This window comes from Pipistrellus kuhlii, unplaced genomic scaffold, assembly GCF_014108245.1.
Source record: "Pipistrellus kuhlii isolate mPipKuh1 unplaced genomic scaffold, mPipKuh1.p scaffold_m20_p_1, whole genome shotgun sequence".
NCBI lineage: Eukaryota > Metazoa > Chordata > Mammalia > Chiroptera > Vespertilionidae > Pipistrellus > Pipistrellus kuhlii.
Window position 1 is genome coordinate 29,896,254 of NW_023425404.1, and position 23,109 is coordinate 29,919,362.

Consider the following 23,109-nt stretch of genomic DNA (forward strand, 5'->3'; position numbering starts at 1 on the left):
ACCTTGGTTGCGGGCACATCCCCAGTAGGGGGTGTGCAAGAGGCAGCTGATCGATGATTCTCTTTCATCGATGTTTCTAACTCTCTATCCCTCTCTCTCCCTCTCTGTAAAAAAATCAATAAAATAAATAAAAAAAAAAAAAAAAAAAAAAAAGAACACAATTTAATTTGGGAAAAAAGGCAGAGCCTCTTTCCCAACTTGCTAGATGGTGAGTGAAAAAGATGAGAATCTGGATGCTAAGGAGAAAAACCTGAAGCCAAGAAGGCTGATGCTGATGGCAAGGTTAAGAAGGGTAACTCAAAGCAACACACCTAAAAAGGGGAAGCCCCACTGCAGCTAAACCCTATCCTAGTAAAAGGAATTGGCATGTATTCCCAGTTGGCTATGTATTCCTGAAAGGCCATTTGCAAGAAGTATTCAGCAGCTAAATTGAGGATTAAAAAGTAAAAGAAAGTTCTTGGTACCATCAAAAAACCATTGGTCGCCAGAAGAATGATGGTCCCTGAGTGGTTAAACTTAGCAAAATGCGTAGACCTTATTCTACTGACCATAATAAGAAACACTTAAGTTAACCTCTAAGAAAACTGTGGGCTCCCCAGGGACTATTCTGATTATACTCACTGGGCACCACAGAGATAAGAGGGTGGTTTTCCTGAAGCATCTGAACAATGGCTTGCTACTTGTGACTGGACCTCTGTCCCTTAATTGAGTTCCTCTATATAGAACATAGTACAAATTTGTCATTGCCACCTCCACTAAAATTGGTATCAGTGGTATGAAAATCCCAAAACATCTCACTGAGGCTTGCTTCAAGAAGAAGCTAGCCAATGTGGCTCATTTGGTTGGAGTGTTATCTACCACACCAAAAGGTGGCAGATTCGATTCCCAGTCAGGGCACATACCCAGTTTGCAGGTTCAATTCATAGGCAGGGTTGTGGGATCGATCTCAGTAGTGTGTTTCCTCATCACATCAGCGTTTCTCTCCTGCTCGCTCTCAAAAAGGCAATAAAGATTTTTAAATAATTTATTTTTAAAAGAAGAGGCTGCATAAGCCTAGACACCAGGATGGTGAACTCTTTGACAGAGAGGAAGAGAAATATGAGATTATAGAACAGTGCAAGGTTAATCAGAAAACCGTAAACTTGCAAATTCTGCCAAAAATCAAAGCTGTTTCTCAGCTCCAGGACTACCTTAGCTCTGTCTTTGCTCTCACAAATGGGACTTATTCTCACAAATTGGTGTTCTAAATTTCTTAATGACTAATTAAATACTTGATCTGTTTAAAGAAATAAATAAAAAATAAAAAACTGGCCCTGGCTGGTTTGGCTCAGTGGATAGAATGTCGGCCTGTGGACTGAAGGGTCCCAGGTTCGATTGCAGTCAAGGGCACATGCCAGGGTTGTGGGCTCTATCCCCCGTAGGGGGCGTGCAAGAGGCAGCCGATCAATGATTCTCTTGCATCATTGATGTTTCTTTCTCCCTTCTTCTCTGAAATAAAATATCTATCTATATATATATATATTAAAAATAATGGTAATAAAAATAAAAATCTGGGTAGAGAACCTGAACACAACATTCCCCCAAGAAGATATACAAATGGCCAACAGATAAATGAACAGATGCTCAACTTCACTAGCTATAAGAGAAATGTAAATCAAAACCACGGTGAAATAGTACCTCAATGGCTATTATCAATAAGATAAATAAGTGTTGAAGAGGATATGGAGAAAAAGGAACCCTCAACATTGCTGGTGGTAATGTAAATTGGTACAGTCACTATGGAAAACAGTATGGAGGGTCCTCAAAAAATTAAGAATAGAGCTACCATTTGACCCAGCAATCTAGATTCTTTTCTAGATGCCTGACCCAAAATTTTCAAATATTTATTTGTAAAGGTATTTATATCCAGGTGTTAATTGCAGCATTATTTATGGTAGCCAAGATATGGAAACAACCAAAGTATCCTTCAGTGGATGACAGCATAAAGATGTACATATGTACAATGGAATATTACTCAGTCATAAAAAATGAAATCTTACCATTTACAAAAACATAGATGGACCTAGATGGTACTATGTTAAGTGAAATAAGTCAGAGATAGATACCGTATTTTTTGGACCATAAGACGCACTTTTTTCCCCCCAGAAGTGGGGGGGAAAAGTCCCTGCGTCTTATGGTCCAAATATAGCCTACACATATACTTTAAAAAAAAAGTTTTTTTACTTGCCCGGCTCTGTATGGTCTCTGTGTGCTTGCCCGACTCTAAAATGGTTCTAAATGCTGCGTTTACAGGGTTGATTACATGTGTTTATGACTGTGATGTTGGGTTTTAATGCACATAAAATATTTTAGGACACTATTTGTTTCAGAATCTTTTTTTCTTCATTTCCCTTCTCTAAAAACTGGTGTGTCTTATGGTCCGGAGCGTCTTATGGTCCGAAAAATACGGTATATATGATTTCACTTGTGAAATTTGAAATACAGAAACAACTTATAGATATAAATAACAAATTGATAATTGCCAGATGGGAGGTAGGGGATGGGTAAAATGGTAAAAGGGATTAAAAAGCACAGATTGCCAGTTACAAAAATAGTCATGGAGATACAAAGTTCAGCATAAGGAATATAGTCGATGATATTATAATAACTATGTCAGATTGATACTAGACATATTGGTGCTAGACTTATATACACTTCATGAGATATATAAATGTTTGATCACAGAGTTGTATGCCTGAAACTAACATAATATTTTATGTGAACTGTAAATGAAAAATAAATTTTACAATAGCTATTCCAAAATCTATATTTTCCAATAAATTTATTATGTGTCATCCAAAAGGCTTTTAATTTCCCTTATTTGTTACTGACTTTTGCTGTGTTTTAGAATATATTCTATGTCTTGAAATATATTAGTAAGTATAATAATTGGGTAAGATACACCCTTAATATTTATATTACTTTAATAACTTTTAAACAAAATTCTCAAGCTCACATTTGACCTTTTTTATTTTTTCAGGACATTGAAAAGATTTTCAGTAACATATCAGATATACATGAGTTGACAGTAAAACTTTTAGGTTTGATTGAAGACACAGTTGAAATGACTGATGAGAGCAGTCCTCACCCCTTAGCTGGCAGCTGTTTTGAAGATTTGGCAGAAGTAAGTTTATTAAACTACTTTATTCTCATTTAAATTTTAAATGCTGTTGTTAAGAGATTTAGTAAGATTTCTTTGTGAAAATTAGAAGACATTATTGGCTATTATAAAAAATACTTAAGATTTAACCAATAGCAAAGAACAGTTACACTCTATTTATATGACACTTTATAGTGTGTTTATGATAATACATATAGTGAAAGTTGATAGAATAGTAAGTTTTGAGATTTTAAAAAAATATATTTTTATTGATTTCAGAGAAGGGAGAGGGAGAGAGAGCTATAGAAACATCAATGATGAGAGAGAATCATTGATCAGCTGCCTCATGCATGCCCCCTATGGGGCATGGAGCCGGCAACCTGGGCATGTGCCCTTGTCCGAAATGAACCTGAGACTCTTCAGTCCACAGGCCGACACTATCCACTGAGCCAAACCAGCTAGGGCAAGTTTTAAGATTTTTTTTTAATGGCAAATGCATTTTAAGTAAAAGAAACTTTATTGACTAGACCTGTTTAGCTTTTGTGAATTTTAGTCTTAGTTTCCAAAATTTGAAAAGGAAGTTTGTATTTTAATTTTGTTTCCAAAGTGAAAATCATTTTGTTGCCTTAAATTATTAGAAAAGTAATGTAATTCACGTAAAAATAATCACAGAGGTAAATATAAATAAAATAAAAATCACTCCATTTTGCAACACCCAGAATTAAGTTATCCTTATAACATACAGTATTTTCTACTCAAACAGACATGTGCACTTGCTAAAATAGGATCTTACTCTCTTATTATCTGCTTTTCCCCCCCCAATGAATATATCACAAATGTTTCCCAGGTTAATAAAAGTAATTCAACACAATTTTTAAAGTCTGAATAGTACCATGTTGTTATGGAGACATCATAACATTTTAACATCTGTTATCATTAGGCATGTCTATTGTTTCCATTTTTGTTATTGTAAATAATACTGCAACAAACATATTCATACTTGACTTCATAGTCTACGTAATAATTGTTTTAGAATATATTCCCAAAAGAGGAATTGTAGTACTAAAGACTTGGCATGTTTTTAGAACTTTGAAATATTTTGCCAAATTTACTTCCAAATAAATTCTAGTATTTGCAGGCTTTTTTCCTCATACCTCCACTAACTCTGAAATTATGCCATTTTTGCCAGTCTAGTGGTAAAATAAACTCCAGCATCTCACTGTTTTGTTTTTTCAAACTAATGATGTTGAACATCCTGTCATACTCTTTGGCCATTTTTAAATTTCTTTTGGAAAACAGGGTTTTAAAAGTACATCTTTAGCCGAAACCGGTTTGGCTCAGTGGATAGAGCGGTGGTCTGCGGACTGAAAGGTCCCAGGTTTGATTCTGGTCAAGGGCATGTACATTGGTTGCGGGCACATCCCCAGAAGGGGTGTGCAAGAGGCAGCTGGTCGATGTTTCTCTCTCATCTATCTCTTTCCCTTCCTCTCTGTAAAAAATCAATAAAATATATATTTTTTTAAAAGTACATCTTTAGAGCTCATGTAAATTTTCTAGTTTTTGTTTAAAATTTTCTGAAAATATAGGTCACTTTTATTACATCTATTTTATAGAAAATGAAATGTAGTATTGAAATATTCAGTTACTATTATAATGCCTAACCAAAATATTCAGCTTTGGTTTTTATTAGAAAGTTGTTATATTATGATAACTTGGCATATTAATTTGTAGTTTGCTTGCCTGCTATATCTTAAAGATATTTTGGTTCAAAAAAGAATTTTCTAATTTAAAAAAATATATATTTTTTATTGATTTCAGAGAGGAAGGGAGAGGGAGAGAGAGATTAGAAACATCAGTGATGAGAGGGAATCATTGATCAGCTGCCTCCTGACCTGGAATCGAACCGTGACCTCCTGGTTCACAGGTTGATGCTCAACCACTAAGTCACGCCAGCCAGGCATTTTGTTTTGTTTTTTATTGTAAAATATATATAACAAATTTGCCATTTTAACCATTTTTAAGTATACAATTCAGTGTTGTTAGTTAAATGCACAAAATTATACAACCATTACCATTATCTATTTCCAAAACTTTTTTACCACCCTAAACAGAAACTCTATTCATTAAGCAACAACTCCTTTTTTTCACCCTTTAACCATAGGTAATTTTTAATCTGCTTTCTGTCTTTATAAATTTGCTGACTCTAGATATTTGATATAACTAGAATCATACAATATTTGTTTTTTGTGTCTGCTTATTTTACTTAATATAATCTTTTCAGGGTTCATCCATGTCATTGCATGTATCAGAACTTCATTTCTTTCTATGGTTGAGTAATATTCCATTGTACAGATATGTCATATTTTGTTTATTCAGTTATTTGTTGATGAACACTTGTGTTTTTTTCTGCCTTTTGGCTATTATGAATAATGCTACAGTTATGTTGTTATATTATACAAGTATCTGTTTGAGTCCTTGTTTTCAGTTCTTTGGGGTACATACCTAGGAGTAGAATTGCGGGGTCATATGGTAATTCTTTGTTTAGCTCTCTGAGGAACTGCCAAAAATATTTTCTATAGGGTCTATACCATTTTACATTACCACTGGCAATAGATGAGGGTTTCAATTTCTCTACACTTTTGCCAATACTTGTTATTTCTGAAAAACATGCTATATTTTAAAGTACAAAAATGAAACAAATCTCTTAATTTTAACTAAACATTGAAGATACTGACTATTATTAAATAGTAGGAATTTAAATATAAACATTGGACAAAATATGTGTAGTTTCTGACTTGTTATTTTACTCTACATTAGTCGTTGCTTTCTTTTTCTAATCTTTATCCAAAAGAACAGTACCATCAAAGAGCAGTATTGCTTTTTGCTTTCTTTGAAAGTATCCTAAGTGTAAACTTATTTCAATGTAGGCAAGAATAACTGAAATTTAAAATCTCAGCCTTCTTTTACTAATAGATACACTTTTCACTTATTGGGAGTAATGTGCATAAGCATTTTAATAGTTTGATACTTGTTAACACAAAGTCAGTGAACTATCAATATTTTTAAGACTGGAAGCTTCCTGTGATCAATAGCTCAAGGTCATTATTTACATTTAAAAAATTTTTCAGTTATAGCCATAGTCACTGTTTGTTCCTGCAAAGTAAACGGCAAAGAGTTCTAAAAAATTTGCCGTTAAATAATCTGTGCCATATTAATAGAAAAGATGATCTTTAAACCTAACACATTTTCTTTTTTTAAAAAATAGGAGCAAGCATTTGATCCTTATGAAACATTATCACAGGACATTCTTTCACCAAAATTTAATGAACATTTCAGTAAGTTGATGGCCAGACCTGCAGTGGCTCTACACTTTCAGGTAAATTTAAAGTCATTTTTTAAGTAAAGCAACTAAAGAAATATTTTACCAATTTATTCTAAATATTTGTAATTCTAGGATCTTTCATAAAGCAACTGAGGAAAATTGTCACCAATCTTTCAAAATCTGTTCATTTTAATCCTATTTCATATTGAAAAAACTAATCTTCCCTTAATATAGAAATCTTTTAAAGAATGCCATCACAAATATTGATCTGGCAAATTCTAGATCTGGAATTTAAATGATTATGGAAAGCTATTTCAGGTTCTTATTTTCAACAAGATAGAACTGAAATAATCAGGAGTGGAGAATATCCTCATTTGTACTCATACCTATTTCTCTATCAGGCCTATAACTTAAGGAGATAAACATATTAATGGGAAGTATACAAGTTAATTGGTTCAGTAATGCAGTTAGGTAAAGTGAAAGTAAGTGGAGACAAAATTTGTATTTTTACTTTTTAACACTAAATGAAGGTTATGTTGGCATTGATGATCCTTATTGCTGTAGAAACTTCCTGATCTAACAGGCTCTTCTCCCTTAGCATATTAATATGGTCAGCTCTTTACTGTCTTAAAACAAGCAATAAACCTTGTCATTTTCTTTTTTTGTTTTTTCCCCCTCAGTAGCTGATTATCTTCGTATTACTTTTTACCATTTTTCAAAGTTTCTACTACTTGTGTCTTAATCAGGGTATAACAATAAAAACTGCCTTGTCAGTGAACTTAACCATGAAACCAAGTGATTTCTTCTTCTCAGTCTCTTTAATTGCAGGCCCCATGGTCAGCCTTTGATTTTCTGCTCCTCTAATGCTATTCTTGAGTGACTTTATTTATATCCTTTGCTTTATCTACTGCCTATATGTTGATGACTTCATTTTTTTTTCATTGAATTTATTGGGATGACATTGGTTCATAAAATCATACAGGTTTCAAGTGTACAGCACAATAAAATATCTGCATACTGCATCCTGTGCCTATCACTCCAAGCAGAGTCCCTTTCCATTCTTATTTCTTCCCCTTTGCCCACATCAAACCACTCCCCACCCACACTTTCTCTGGCTATCACTACACTATTGTCCGTGTCTATGTGATACACACGCGCGCGCACACACACATACACACACACACACACACACGTATATACATATATGCTAGAGGCCTGGAACATGGATTCATGCATGGGTGGGGTCCCTCAGCCTGGCCTGTGCCCTCTCGCAGTCTGGGACTTCTCGGGGTTTCCCACGTCAGGCTGAAACCAGCAGTCCAACATTCCCTGAGGAATGTAGTAGTACGTAAGCAGCAGGTGGCTGGGGAGGAGCCTGAGTTTGGGCCAGTTGCCCGGCACTCCTGTTCATCCGGGCCTGCTGAGCCTGCCCCCGCCACCACCACCACTCAGTAGTGCTGCCACGGAGGTGGGAGAGGCTTGCACCGCTGCAGCTGTGCTTGCCAGCTATGAACCTAGCTTCTGGCACCCCTTGGTCAGCTGAGCGGCGTGCCCACTGTTGGAGCGCACTGACCACCAGGGGATAGCTCCTGTGTTGAGCATCTTCTCCCTGGTGGTCAGTGCGCATCATAATGATTGGTCATTCAGTCGCTTAGGTTTTTATATATAGACTAGTATCCTATCATGCAGTAGGCCGTCCACTGCTTTTGTGGGAGCCAGTGGGAGATGTGCTGTTTCCATGGGACCTGGCTGTTTCCATGCTTCTTCCATGGGAGCTGTGCCACTTCCATGGGAGGCAGGAGGGATCAGTGTCGATTCTGGAGGAAGGAGCGAGCCACCAGCATCCATGGGAGCTGGGAGGGACCCACGCCGCTTCCACAGGAGCCAGGAGGGACCTGCACCGATTCCAGAGGTGGGAGTGAGCTGCCGGCATCCGTGGGAGGTGAGAGCGAGCCGGGAGGGAACTGTGCCACTTCTACAGGAGCCATGCCACTTCCATGGGAGCGGGAAGGACCCGTGCCAATTCTGCAGAAGGTGGGAGGCAGGAGGCAGCCATGCCGCTTCCGTGGAGCCAGGAGGGAGGAGCAACCCACCTGCACCCGTGGGAGCCAGGAGGGAGCCACACCACTTCCACGGGAGCTGGGAGGGATCCGCCGCCGCCGCCTGTGGGGGTTGGGGGGCAGGGACCTAGACGTGCTCCATGCGTGCGTGGCCTCGGTTGTTAATGTGACACCATATGGACAATTTGCATATTACCTCTTTATCTATCTATCTATATCTATATCTATCTAAAAAATTTTTTTCTTTGCTTAATCTTTTCACCTTCTTTCATCCAGGCTCCAACCCCCTTCCTCTCTGACAGCTGTCAGTCTGTTCCATGTATCTATGCCTCTTTCTATTTTGTTCATCAGTTTATTTTGTTCATTAGATTCTACATACAAGTGAGGTCATATGCTATTTGTCTTTCTCTGACTGGCTTATTTCATTTAGCTGTTGGTCAATCTCCAGGTCAATCCATGCTGTTGCAAAGGGTTACAGTTCCTTTTATTGGTGACTACATATTTGTATTTTTAAGCCATAATTTCATTTGAGCAATGTTTGTACACTTTATATAACCAGCTGCCTTAATTCACTTAGATATCCCTTGGGCACTTCAGATATATAAATGCTCATTTACCATCTTTTCCCTGCCTTGTTTACTGTGAATTCCCATTACCAGGTGTACCAGTTAATAATGAGGATTTTTTTCAATAGATGTAGTTACACATATGTTGACATATATGCAATTTGATATGTATGCTTCAAAATTTCATATGTTAAATTTGCTGAAGGTTCTAACATAGATATTTTTACACTTAAAAATGTCGAATTTTGTGCCAAAAAAGAGCGTTCACGGGAAGTTTTAATTCATAACTTTATTTTGAAGAAAAGTGCTGCTTGAAGCTTATGGGAAGCTTATGGTGAACATGCTCCATCTCAAGATACTTGTGACCGCTGGTTTAAATGCTTTAAAAGTGATGATTTCGATGTGAAAGACAAAGAATGTCCAGGTTAACCAAAAAAGTTTGAAGACCAACAATTACAACCTTTATTGGATGAATATGCGTGTCAAACTTGAAAACAACTTGCAGAAAGATTGGGAATTGTTTACAAGCAATGGGACAGATTTTAAAGGAAGGGAAATAGGTGCCACATCAACTGAAAAACAAATGGAAAACCGAAAAGTCATCAGTAAAATTTTGCTTCAGTGGCAGAAAGAAAGTCTTTTTTGCATTGAATTGTGACTGGCGATGAAAAGTGGATTTATTTTGAGAATCCCAAATGCACAAAATCATGGGTTGATCCAGATCAACCATCAACATCGACTGCAAGGCCAAATCGCTTCAGAAAGAAGACAGTGCTCTGTGTTTGGTGGGATCTGGAAGGTGTGGTGTATTATGAGCGTCTAAAACCAGGTGAAACTGTTAATACTGATCACTACCAACAACAAATAATTTGAACCACGTTTTGATCATTAAATCACCAGAATGGCCAGAAGACTCGGCAAAGTAATTTTGCTTCATGATAACACACCATCACACACTTCAAAACCAGTTAAAGACACATTAAATGATCTTGCCTAGGAAGTATTAACCCACCTGCTATGTTCACCAGACCTTGCTCCTTCAAAGTACCACTTGTTCTGATCAGTAGCACACGCTGAACAAGTGGTAATTTGGCATTGCTTCAAAAAGTACGAAGAAATGGAAAATAGGGTCTCTGGTTTGCCTCAAAACAAGCAAAGTTCTATTGGGATGGTATCCACAAATTACCTAAAAGATGGGGGAGTGTGTAGCTAGCGATGGACATTACTTTGAATAAAGTACTTTTGATGTTTCTCTTGAAATTATCATGTTTTCTTTGATTACAAAATCTGCATTGTTAACTGGTACACCTGGTATTCTCCATCTATTCAAAAACTTGTCAATGTGGAATAAAAATTATATCTAATTCTCAAAACTTACTTCAATAAAGGAATCATTTTTTAACCTTATATGTAGATATAAACCATAAAGTAAACATTTGTTAAATTGGACAGTCTGCCAATAATTATTTGCATATTCATTTAAAGCACTCACATTTCATGTTTCATCCCTATGTTATTAGTAATTTAATGTTTAGGGTGCAATTATTTAAGCTATTGCCCCCATTTAATCAGTGAAGTTGAATGAGTTAGATAAAACCCCTTTGCAGGCCAAACCCACTTGTACTGTATTAACTTTAAAAAGCTAAAGTAATGCTTCATTTAAAAAAACTATTTAAAAAGTTTTTTTGGTGGAGTTGGGGATGAGGGAAGAATAGATCAACCAAAGAAATTGTATGGATATAATCATAACCAACAGACATAGACGGGGTGAAGTGCGAGGAGGGACCAGGCTGGAAGAGGACAATGGGGGGAAGGGGGACATATGTAATAATTTCAGTAATAAAGAATATAAATAGCCCTAACTGGTTTGGCTCAATGGACAGAGCATTGGCCTGCAGACTCAAGAGTCCCAGGTTCGATTCTGGTCAAGGGCATGTACCTTGTTTGCAAGCACATACCCAATAGGGAGTGTTCAGGAGGCAGCTGATCGATGTCTCTCATCGATGTTTCTAACTCTATCCCTCTCCCTTCCTCTCTGTAAAAAATCAATAAAATATATTTTAAAAAGAAATATAAATAAATAAGTTTTTAGAATTTTTATAGCACACCTTAAAAATACGAGCTTTGGCCCAACTAATAGTTGCCAAGTCTGTTGAACAAATTATAATTTAATTTCAGTTAATATGTGAGAATTATGGGTGTGTTTATCTATGAGGATATATTTTAAAGGTAGCATATGAGATTCTTCATATTATATATTGCTGTCTGTATTTATCTGAAGAGAAATACCAATTTAAATAAGTCATGCATAGTAATGTTTAAAATCAACATGACTGAAGATGGCTGCTCGGGTAGGCAACTAGCCGCAGCTGCACACAACAATTTCAACAAAATACAACTAAAATATAAAATGGACATTACCCAGAACTACAGGAAAGTCGACTGACTGGAAATTCTACAACAAAAAGCAAGGAGAAAACCAGAAGGAAGCGCGGAGGAGCTGTAAAAGCCCAAGGTACGGAGACATGTGGCGCACGCCGAGAGGACAGAGCCAGAGAGGAGGGAGGCCGAGTGCCTGGCTGGCAGTCCCAAGCGGGAAGGAGAGGAAAGCTCCGACTGTGCTGGGCCCAGCTCCAACTACTCTGAACCCCAATTCTAGGCCAGACCCCGGGGACCCAGGCTCATCCATAGGGAGCCCGGCTGTAAGGCGGGACTCCGGGGAAGCGGCAAAAGGAGGTCCCGGAGGCGCGCGCACTGCGCGCAGAGAAGGGCTGGCCGGCTGTGCCGCGGGATTGCCCTGACGGGAAGGAGACAGGGGCTCCAGACTGCTCTGAACGCCACCTCCAATCCCACTACCAACTGAACTGAACCCCAATACCGGACTCATTGGGGGAGAGCATAGACAGTTTGGCAGCAGGCGAAAATCGAGGGCACCTTTCTCTCAGAGGCGCTCGCAACAAGTACTGAAGGACCCTGAGTCTCAGGAGTCGCATGGGGCGGGGCTGACGGAAGCCAAGGCTGTAGGCTCCACCCTGAAACCCCGCCCCATCAGGAAAGCTGCCTTCGAAAATGCCTAAACCAAATAGATCACAAACGAAAGAAATGGAGGACAAAAAGCGACTGGATATAGAGTTCAAAACCACACTTATAAGGTTGTTCAAGAATCTCCTAGAAAAGGCCGATAAAATAAATAAGACCTATGAGGATATGAAAAGGGATCAACTAGAAATAATAAGGGATCAACAAGAAATAAAGAATACATTGTCTGAAATAAAAAATATTTTATGGAGTCCTAAAAACAGAATGGAAGATCGCAAGAATCAAGTCAAAGATTTGGAACATAAAGAGCCAGAAGACACTCCTCCGCAGACGCAAGAAGGCCAGAGAATCCAGAAAGTTGAAGATAATGTAAGAAACCTCTGGGACAACTTCAAGCGAACCAACATCAGAATTATGGGGGGTCCCAGAAGATGAGAGAGAGCAAGATATCGAAAACATACTGAAAGAAATAGTGACAGAAAACTTTCCCCACCTGGTGAAAGAATTAGACTTACAAGTCCAGGAAGCTCACAGAACTCCAAACAAAAGGAATCCAAAGAGGACCACACCAAGACAAATCATAATTAAGATTCCAAGAGCAAAAGACAAAGAGAGAATATTAAAAGAAGCAAGAGCAAAGAAGGTAGTTACCTATAAAGGAGCACCTATACGATTGTCAGCTGATTTCTCAACAGAAACCATGCAGGCCAGACGGGAATGGCAAGAAATATTCAAGGTGATGAATAGCAAGAACCTACAGCCAAAGATAATCTATCCAGCAAAGCTATCACTCAGATTCGAAGGTCAGATAAAGAGCTTCACTAATAAAAAAAAGCTAAAGGAGTTCATCACCACCAAACCAGAATTATATGAATTGCTGAAGGGGGTTCTTTCAGAAGAGAAAGTAAATAAAGATAAAAATTATGAACAACAAATACGTAACTATCAACAAGTGAATCTAAAAACCAAGGAAACTAAAAAAAAAAAAAAAAATCTGAGGAACAATATTAACTTGAATATAATAGAATCAGAGGTATGGAAGGGGAGTGAACTGTTTATTCTTGGGGAAAAGGGGAGAAGGAGATGTGGGAAGAGACTGAACATAAACTGTGCACCTATGGATGAGGACAATGGGGGGTGGGGAAAGGACAAAGGGTGGGGTGAGAAGGGGGGGAAAGGAACATTTGTAATAATATGAACAATAAAAATTTATTTAAAAAAAATAAAAATCAAAAATCAAAAAAAAATCAACATGACTGACTTTAAAAAATCGCTTATACATTTTAGAAAATCATGTATTCTACATGCAGACTATTAGTTTTCTTTTAAAAAATACATGTTTTTATTTCAGAGAGGAAGGGAGAGGGAGAGAAAGATAGAAACATCAGTGATGGGAGAGAATAATTGATTGGATGCCTCCTGCAAACCCCACACTGGGGATCGAGCTTGCAACCCAGACATGTGCCTTAACCAAGAATCAAATGGTGACCTTCTGGTTCATAGATAGATGCTCAACACTGAGCCACACCATCCAGGCCAGACTATTAGTTTTTAAAACTGAGATATATGTAACCCTAGCTATACACTAAGATATTTCAGGCCATATACGAGCACAGATAATTTTAAGGGAATCAGTTTCTAGTCTGCCTGCCACCTTGTTTGTGTTTTTGCATTCTGTTTTCCAATTTCTCTTACTCATTACCTATAACCATATTGAATTTCCCATTATGCATTGATCCAAGGTGTAAAAACTTCCAGGGCACCAGTCAGGAAAAAAATGTATTTCTTCTGAAAAAGAATTCTGAAGTAGGGGTGGTTCACCCCTACCAACAAACAATTCTCAGACACCAGCAAGATTTCAAATCAGTTCACCAGCAAGATTTCAAATCAATTCTGACACTACTGGAGATAGGACCAAATTCCACAGTTTAAGTCCTCAATCATGCAATATTGGGCTCTCCAGCTGCACACCCACACATACACGTGCACGTATGCACGCACACACATACACACACATTTCAGATGCCAGCAGCAAGCAAGCCTTGGCTCTTTATCTGACCAACTGGCTATATTGGGGTTCTAGTGACTTCCTCCTTGGGTTCAATTTGCTAAACTGGCTCAGAGAAATATTTTGCTTACTAGATTACTGGTTTATTATAAAAGTATATCAAAGAAAAAGATATTAAAGGTTATGAGGCATCAGCCAGAAGAATAGATAACATGGGGTGAGGTTCCCAACAAAAAAGCTTGTCCCCATGGACCTTGGGACCTCAGTGTAGTGCACATGGAAACATTCTGGTTCCCCAACAGGAAAGTTCTCCAGAAAGACCAATGAACTCCCCTAATGGGCTTACATGGATGCTTCCTTAGTGTTCCAGGTTGACAGTGTTAGTGGCCACTAGAAATGGAACTCAATCTCTAGCCCTTCCTTCCTCCCCTAAACCAGGCCTGGCAGTGGGGCTGATCATTCCAAGCCTCTAATCACAGGGTTGGTTCTCTTGGCAACCAGGCCCTAGCCTAAAAGTCATCATTAACATAACAAAAGGCACTTTTTGCACTTTTTTTCACTCTCTAAACTTAGAAAGTTCCTAGGGTTTGGGGAGCCTGGAACTGTGATGTAGATGAGATAACTTATAAGTCACAATGTCACAAGTTCATTGAGTGCAAAGCAAAGAGTTCCAAGAGAACTTTTTTGATTGTTAAAAACTCTTGGTAGTTGAAATGGCATGCCATAGCTACCTATGTCTTGTCAATTCTATCTAAGAATTAAGAAGTAAGATGGTTTTAACAGGGTGAATATTAACTTTTTAAAAAACCAACTGAGTTACACTGGCTGAGCAGGAGTTTACTTTTTAATGTTAATTTTTGGAGGCAGACGGCAACAGCGATTTAACTTTTATTTTTACTTCACCATTCATTGGACACTGGGAGAAAGAAGATGGAGACTTTTGTAAAGTTAAAGTTCTCATACCTGGATGTTAGGTTCTTCTAGATGCTTCACTACTTAAGAATGTGACATTATCACGTGGCGGGGGGGAGGGGGGGGGATATGACATTAACATGTATATTTGAATTTAAGAATGAAGTCAGAGTTTTTGCAGAAAAAGAGTCTGATCTGTTTAATTTGACAGTGAAGATTGGCTCTGTCAAATAAGTGATAATGACAGACTTTTTTCATAAATTAAATGAGCTAAATATGAAATATTTAAATCATTGGTGAAATGTATTTAAATCGTATTTATTATTTATATATGTATATGTATGTGTGTGTATGTGTGTGTGTGTGTGTGTGTGTGTGTATATAAAACATCTCCCCCAGAAATATCCTTTGTAACTATCAAATTTAAAGCATTTCAAATGGTGACATAAAAATGTGAGGAACAGTTCATCATTTTTCAAAATTCCTGTAGAGTATGTGGAGCCCTAATTTTTTAGAGAAAAGCTGAGAGCTCTATAGTGAAAGTTATTTTAGCCATGTAAAAGATGTAGAAATTTAAGTATGTAGAAATTTAACAACTTTAAGGAGTAAGAAGGAGAAAAAAAACTTAATCGACAGCTCTTCAATTTTAATAAAGAACATGTTTTTCACTATAGTTTTGATAAGTCTGTTTCTTGTAATTTTAAAAGCTATTTCTGTTTGGCACTGCTGTTATATATCCTTGATATCAGCGGTATAATATTATATTTTTTTGCTTTGCAGTCCATTGCTGATGGTTTTAGAGAGGCAGTTCGTTATGTCCTTCCACGACTTATGCTAGTACCTGTGTATCACTGTTGGCATTATTTTGAATTATTAAAGGTAAGATAAAAGCTTTCTGAATCAAAAGTACTGGTATTTATGAGGCTTAAAAACTAGTTTTTTTTCTGATCAGGTTATTTTAAAATACTTTTTATTTATAAAAAATAAATTATCTTAAATGTTTGCCTTTTTTTACAGACCATGAAGAAAAGCTTGTATTTCTTAGCTTCATATCATTTTCATGTGGTGGATAGAGACAGGAAAATGTATCTTTATCTGTCATTTCATAATATAGACTCTCTAAGTACTAATGTTATTTAAAAAAAAAAAAAAAAAAAAAGGTTAGCCGAAACCGGTTTGGCTCAGTGGATAGAGTGTCGATCTGTGGACTAAAAGGTCCCAGGTTCGATTCCAGTCAAGGGCATGTACCTTGGTTGCGGGCACATCTTCAGTAGGGGGTGTGCAAGAGGTGACTGGTCAATGTTTCTCTCTCATCGATGTTTCTAACTATCCCTCTAAAAATTAATAAAATATATTAAAAAAAAAAAAAAAAATTTATCCCTAGCTGGTTTGGCTCAATGGATAGAGTGTCAGCCTGCATACTGAAAGGTCACAGGTTCGATTCCGGCCAAGGGCACATGCTTGGGTTGCGGGCTCGATCCTCAGTAGGGGACTTGCAAGAGGCAGCCAATCAGTGATTCTCTCACATCATTGATGTTCTATCTTTCTCTCCCTCTCCCTTCCTCTCTGAAATCAATTATATATATAATTTTTTTTAAGTTTACTTTTTTTCAAGTTAATGTTTTTATTGATTTTTTTTTTTTAGAGAGAGCGAAAGGGCGAGGGAGGAAAAGAAACATCAGTGATGAAAGTAACATTATTGATTGGTTGCCTCTTGCACGCCCCCTACTGGGGATTGATCCTGTTCCCTGGGCATATAGTACCCTGACGGAATCAAACTATGACCTCCTGGTTTATAGGTCCATACTCAACTGCTGAGCCATACTGGCTGGGCTTAACTTTATTTTAAGTAAGTAATAACGTTTATATATAACATTGTTCTAAATTTTCATCTTGCTTTAACTTATTAAGAAAAGCACTTTTGAAGTTGACATTTTTGTCATGCAGTGTAATATTCTCCCTCTTTTAGCTAGGACTCAAGCAACATTTAAAAAATTATGGTAAAACTTGAACTCTTTTCAAAGATCAGTAAACATAAAAATATATTGAATTCTTAAAGGTTCTAATAAGCAATGTAAACTTTATTATGATACATTACATACTTATCAGAAAAGTATGTAATAAAACAGAAACATAGTGTGTTACATAATTAATAAATATAATGTGTAAACACCAGAGCTAAACCACTCCCCTGACATTAGTGGCAATTACTTCCTTGCTTTTGTTTCCAGTTTAAAAAACCTATGTATATATCACTAATGTTATATATATATATATATATATATATATATATATATATAGCCTGTTTCTGAATTTTATATAAATTAGATCAAATTGTATATATTATTTTCTATGTTATATCTTCTCTCACAGTTATATTATTGATGTTGTTATAGTTTAATTTTCTTCGAGTTTGAATAAACTGATTTGTTTATTCTTTTCTGGTTGTTTTGCTATTACTGATAACACTTGCTATGGACATTCTCTTATGTATCTCTTATATGTGTGCGTGCATTTTATTGCTCTAGAGTATGTACTTAGGAATGGAATTGCTTGGTCTATAGGGTGCATATGTTTTCAGATTTAATAGATAATGCCAAGCAGCTTTCCAAAGTGGGTTGTACAGTTTACACTCCTTCCAGAATGCATGAGATATCTTTCTTTATGCATATTTTCATACTTTAAAATTTTTGTCATCTGGTATATTTATAATAGTCTCTGATGATTTTAATCTGTGTGTCTTTATTATTAGTGAATGTGTGTATAGTATGTTTATTGGTCTTTTGGATAATCTTTTATGGAGTTAAGTCTTTCGCTATTTTGAATGTCTTATGTGGTTTGCCTTTGTATTCCACGTTTCTATTTGTTCTTGTTGCTATGCATTAATTAACCTGAATGTACTCTATATTTATCCTAAGGGTTATAGTTTCACTAATGAGTGATGGGGTGATTTCCCTCTATTATTCATTCTTTGAGCCTTAAAGCACTACTGCCTAGTTATAAAAGAGTATCTGCTGCCTTTGGACAGGCATCAAAATTCGAGTGTTCTTTTTTCCACTTCAGGTTTCATTTGCAATTTCTCTTGATATTTAAGATACCAAAAGAGCATATGGAGAGATGGAGATTTTTTTTTTTTTTAAGACTCTCCATTCTCATTTCTCTACCTCATAGCTACTGATCTTTATTAACTTCAGCTAACATCTAAGGATTTTTGCCTACTTTCAGATTATTTCCCTTTTCAATTGTAATTTCAACATATCTTGCTCAGTAAAATTTTCTTCCTGACTTTTTTATTGCTCTTTTTTAAGTAAGAAATCTTTCTGCTTCAGCATTTTGTACCTCTCCTTTGGGATATCAGGTTGTTGGCTTAAAGAACCTGTTTAGACTTTCTCTAACTCATTAGTAATAATAATAAAATAAAGACCAGAATAACTATATTTTGTAGGCGTCTAGTCAAGATATCCATTTGATGATTTCTAATGAATGCCTACCCCAAGAATTCTTTTTTATAGAATCTTATAACCCATAATGTGTGATGCTGGAGTTCACTAGCTTTGTGCACAAATAGATGAGCAGCTTGATTGTGTATATCTCCATGGAGACTAATGGATCCACAAAGAACTCATAAAAGAAAGATTATAGACTTCATCTGAATAATACATTGGCAGCTCCAGATGTGTAATTGGAGTCTAAAACATTTTAGGTAATGCTCATATCTAATTGGAAGTCCTATCATTAGTGTTATAATTGCCTTCTAATATTGGCCAACATTTAAAAATGCTGTTTGAGCCAAAACTGGTTTGGCTCAGTGGATAGAGCATCAGCCTGCAGACTGAAAGGTTCCAGGTTCCATTCCGGTCAAGGGCATGTACCTTGGTTGCGGGCACATCCCCAGTGTGGGGAGTGCAGGAGGCAGCTGATTGATGATTCTTTCTCATCGATGTTTCTAACGCTCTATCCTTCTCCATTCCTCTCTGTAAAAAATCAATTTAAATGCTATTTGAGTCTATAATTGAAGGTGTTTTTTTTTCTTCTTCTTTTTTTCTCATCTGGATGTTTAGTTTTTAAAGTCCCTGAGATCTACACTTAGGATCAGAATATTAACTACAATGACTTTACTCATCCTGAGGCCATATCTACATTTATCACCAATTAATCACTGGATTCTAAGTGTTCTTAGCTATTGTGATTGGAATTAGTAATTGGATAGTTAATTAAAATAAAGCAAAGAATCTTAAAATGAAATTTTACATATTCTTACGTATTTGCTAGAGGCTGGGTGCATGAATTCATGCATGAGTAGGGTCTGGCCGGCCCACCCCGATTGGGGTCGATTGGGCTGGGCTGGCCAGGCTAGAGGGAGGAGCCAGGAGGTTGCTATCGGTCTGCCCCAAATCATGGTAGGAGGGCTGGCTGGGGGCAGGACAGGCTTGGGGGAAAGACCTCCAGATGGCCAGCCCCTCCCCCTGGTTGAACTCCTGGCTGAGGGGACAATTTGCATATTAAGCTATTTTTATGTGCTTATTAGTTATTTGTATATCTTCTTTTATAGGAAATATATGCTAATCTGTTAACTTAGGGTAAAATATTTTCTTTGAATATGAATCTTTCTGATTTAAATCACAAAAATTTTCTTCTGTGATTTCTATTTCACTTTTCTTTTAGATGAAACATGAACTTGAAGGTGCTTGTAAAGCAATCTTGTGCAGAAATCTATGTTTTTGTAATGCTTCCAAATCTTTTACATTTGTTGTCCCTATACCTTTTTAAAGGGACTTGCCTTTAAAATCATTTGACTGAGTTTTCACATAAATATCATTTTTATACATATATTTCTTTGACTTATAAAATGTGTGATAAAATTACATAATTACAACATAAGCACAGCTGGCATAAACATATTTGGAAACATCTACTGATTTATGGTAAGCTTATACTTAATTAAAAAGTGGCCCACTTATTTCTGGCATTTATTGTCCTGTGGGAATCACCCTGTATGTTATACAGTGGGAGTGATCCATAGTAAGAACTACATTTAATATTATGACTGTATACACACACATACACAAACACATACACGCAAAGTTTTATGCAGTGTACTCACCTATTCTCTTCCACTTTTAAAAAATATTGTGATGCCTTAATGGATATTAATATGCAGTTTGAAAAACACTGAAATAAGGATTAATTCTAGACACAGGCTAAGTGAATTATCACATGAACAGATGAAAAGTTATTTTATTTTTATATACTGTTGGTATTATATAGCATTTTATTAATTTATTTTTAATTGTGAAAAAACTACATAACATGAAACTTACTATCTTACCTGTTTTAAGTGTACAGTTCAGTGGTGATAAGAATATTGCTATGCAAACAGTGTCATTTTACACTTGGGTTGCTTCTACCTCTTAGCTGTTGTAAATAATGCTGCTATGAATATGGATATACAAATATTTCCTCAAGACTTCGCTTTTCATTCTTTTGGATATATGCCCAGAAGTGAAATTGCTGAATCATCTGGTAATTGTAGTTTTTAATTTTTTGAGGAAACACTATACCGAATTCCATAGTAGCTATACCATTTTTTAAAATACATTTTATTGATTTTTTTTTACAGAGGGGAAGGGAGAGGGACAGAGAGCCAGAAACATCGATGAGAGAGAAACATCAACCAGCTACCTCCTGCACACCCCCTACCGGGCATGTGCCCACAACCATGCCCTTGACCAGAATCGAACCTGGTATCTTTCAATCCGCAGAGTGATGCTCTATCCACTGAGCCAAACCAGTTTCGGCCGTAGCTGTACCATTTTATATCTCTACCAACAATGTGCAGGGTGCCAATTTCTCCACATCCCTGTCAACACATGTTATTTTCTGTGTTTTTATTTTCTGATAGTAGCCATCCTAATAGGTATGAGGTGGTATTTCATTGTGATTTTGTTTTGTATTTCTCTAAATATTAGTGATTGTGAGCATATTTTTATGTGCTTATTGGTTATTTGTATATCTTCTTTTATTCAAGTCCTTTGCCCATTTTTTAATGGGTTGTTTATATTTTGTTTTAGGAGTTCTTTACATAATTTAAATAGTAATACCTTCTGAAGATATATCATTTCTAAATATTTTCTCCTGTTCTGTAGATTGCCTTGTTGTGATATTATTTGGGCTCAAGTTCTCATCCAAAAGAAATTTCATTTCATGTTATGCTCATTTTGCATGATAACTATAAGAAAAGAGGTTGGACCAGTGCGACTTAAGGCTTTTACATTCCTTTGGGAATAGTAAATACAATCTGGAGCAGTTTTAATTTGAAATATGTGTTTCAGACACATAGCAAAGGAGATTTATGTGTTGACGTAGCATTTAAATATTATTCAAGTTTTACTTCCCAGAATCAAAATTTATGATAGAATACATTATTGGATTATTCTTATTGATATCAATACTTTAAAGTGTATTTTATAGATAATATATTCTTTTTGTTCTTTGCATTTAAACATCTTTGGGGTTAATCATGAACTACTTTCATTTTCTGTGTGTGTGGTGTGTGTTTTTCAGATAAATTTTAGATTTTTTTCTTCACATATATTTCCATTTTTATGTAAAAGGAAAAGAAAAAACTATATTTCTTGATTTATAAGTAACTTTATAATATACTTCTTATATTCTAAGGAAACATTTATGTTTATGCTTCTGTTATTAAGAACACATCTACTTTCTCACTTCAGAACTGATTTATTCCAAGGTCAAATAGCATCCTTTTGCTCTCTAACTCTGGTCATTCCTTAGAAATTTAGTAATGGAAAGAATAAAAATTCTCCTCTCGAGAACTTAATCTATCCTACTTTAGTTTAAAGTTTAACAGGAAAACGGCCGAAGCCGATTTGGCTCAGTGGTAGAGCGTCAGTCTACGGACTGAAAGGTCCCAGGTTCGATTCCAGTCAAGGGCATGTACATTGGTTGCGGGCACATCCCCGGTAGGGGGTGTGCAAGAAGCAGCTGGTGGATCTATCTCTCTCATCGACGTTTATAGCTCTCTACCTCTCTCCTTTCCTCTCTGAAAAAAATCAATAAAATATATTAAAAAAAAAAAAAAAAAAAAGCTTAACAGGAAAACGTTATACTAATAACTTCAATGAGGTTCATTGGAAAAGATAAGCCAGTATTTCAAATATGAGATAATTGAATTTTTAGGTAGTACTCTTTTACCTTTTACTTTGAAAGACACAGAGAAAAGTTAAAAAAAAAAATAGTATAGTGTGATCTCTCTTCACCTAGATTTACTAATTGTTAACAGGTAATATTTGCTTTGTCACTGTCTTTGTGTTCCTGTGTATGTATATTTGAGTAAGTGTATTCATAAAATCAAGAGCTTGAGATAATGTTATTAAAGAAAATGTTCTGGCTTTTGAAAAAGATTATTAAGATTATTTTACTACATAATTACTTTTTCAGTACTAACACATCACTCAAAGACATCTGAAGAAAGATAATGCATTTTTTAAAACACAAAGAAAAATAATATTCGAATGAGTTGAATTTCCCACCAAATTATTTAAATTTTATTTTTATGAAAATCTGGAGAGGAATTTATTTAAAAAAAAAAAAAGAATTGATCACATATATATCCACAATGAATTAGAGACAGATTATAACTTATTAAAATTTCCCTTGCTTTAGGCACACAGATATGTATAGTAGATATAACAGTTTTGGGGAATTCAAGAGAAACATAGTAAGTATTTAAATGAAGTCTTAAAGAGTTAAGAAAAAACTTAAATGAAGTGCAAAATCTTGGACAAGATATACTTATAGATAACTGAGGAGAAGAATGATTGTCAGTTAAAAAAGGAATATATTCCTCAATTAAGATAATAAGATTACAAATTAATAAAAGTTCACTTCTACTTTATTACTTAAGCACATATTGCAAGGGCATTAATATCTTTGACCTCTTTTCCAAAACACACTTAACTTCATTTTATTTCTTAAACTATTCATTATCCAGTTTGTTTTTAACATAGAAGGAATCCCCTTCAACTCCTATTCACCAGACT

At 36.0% G+C, this 23,109-nt stretch overlaps 1 protein-coding gene and 1 pseudogene across 10 annotated transcripts in view; both read left to right on the forward strand.

Moving 5' to 3' along the window:
• Positions 1 to 23,109, forward strand: part of SOS2 (SOS Ras/Rho guanine nucleotide exchange factor 2) — a 92,524-nt gene that overhangs the window by 34,309 nt on the left and 35,106 nt on the right. For 7 of the 10 annotated variants that reach the window (XM_036437400.2, XM_036437390.2, XM_036437414.2 and 4 more), the window contains 3 exons: positions 3,020 to 3,163; positions 6,405 to 6,515; positions 15,827 to 15,925. In XM_036437400.2, the coding sequence (XP_036293293.1) occupies positions 3,020 to 3,163; positions 6,405 to 6,515; positions 15,827 to 15,925 (354 nt within the window). The remainder of the gene's footprint in view (positions 1 to 3,019; positions 3,164 to 6,404; positions 6,516 to 15,826; positions 15,926 to 23,109) is intronic. The other 3 variants (XM_045581008.1, XM_036437392.2, XM_036437395.2) reach the window with 3 other exon arrangements.
• LOC118718641 lies at positions 206 to 1,281 on the forward strand (annotated as a pseudogene).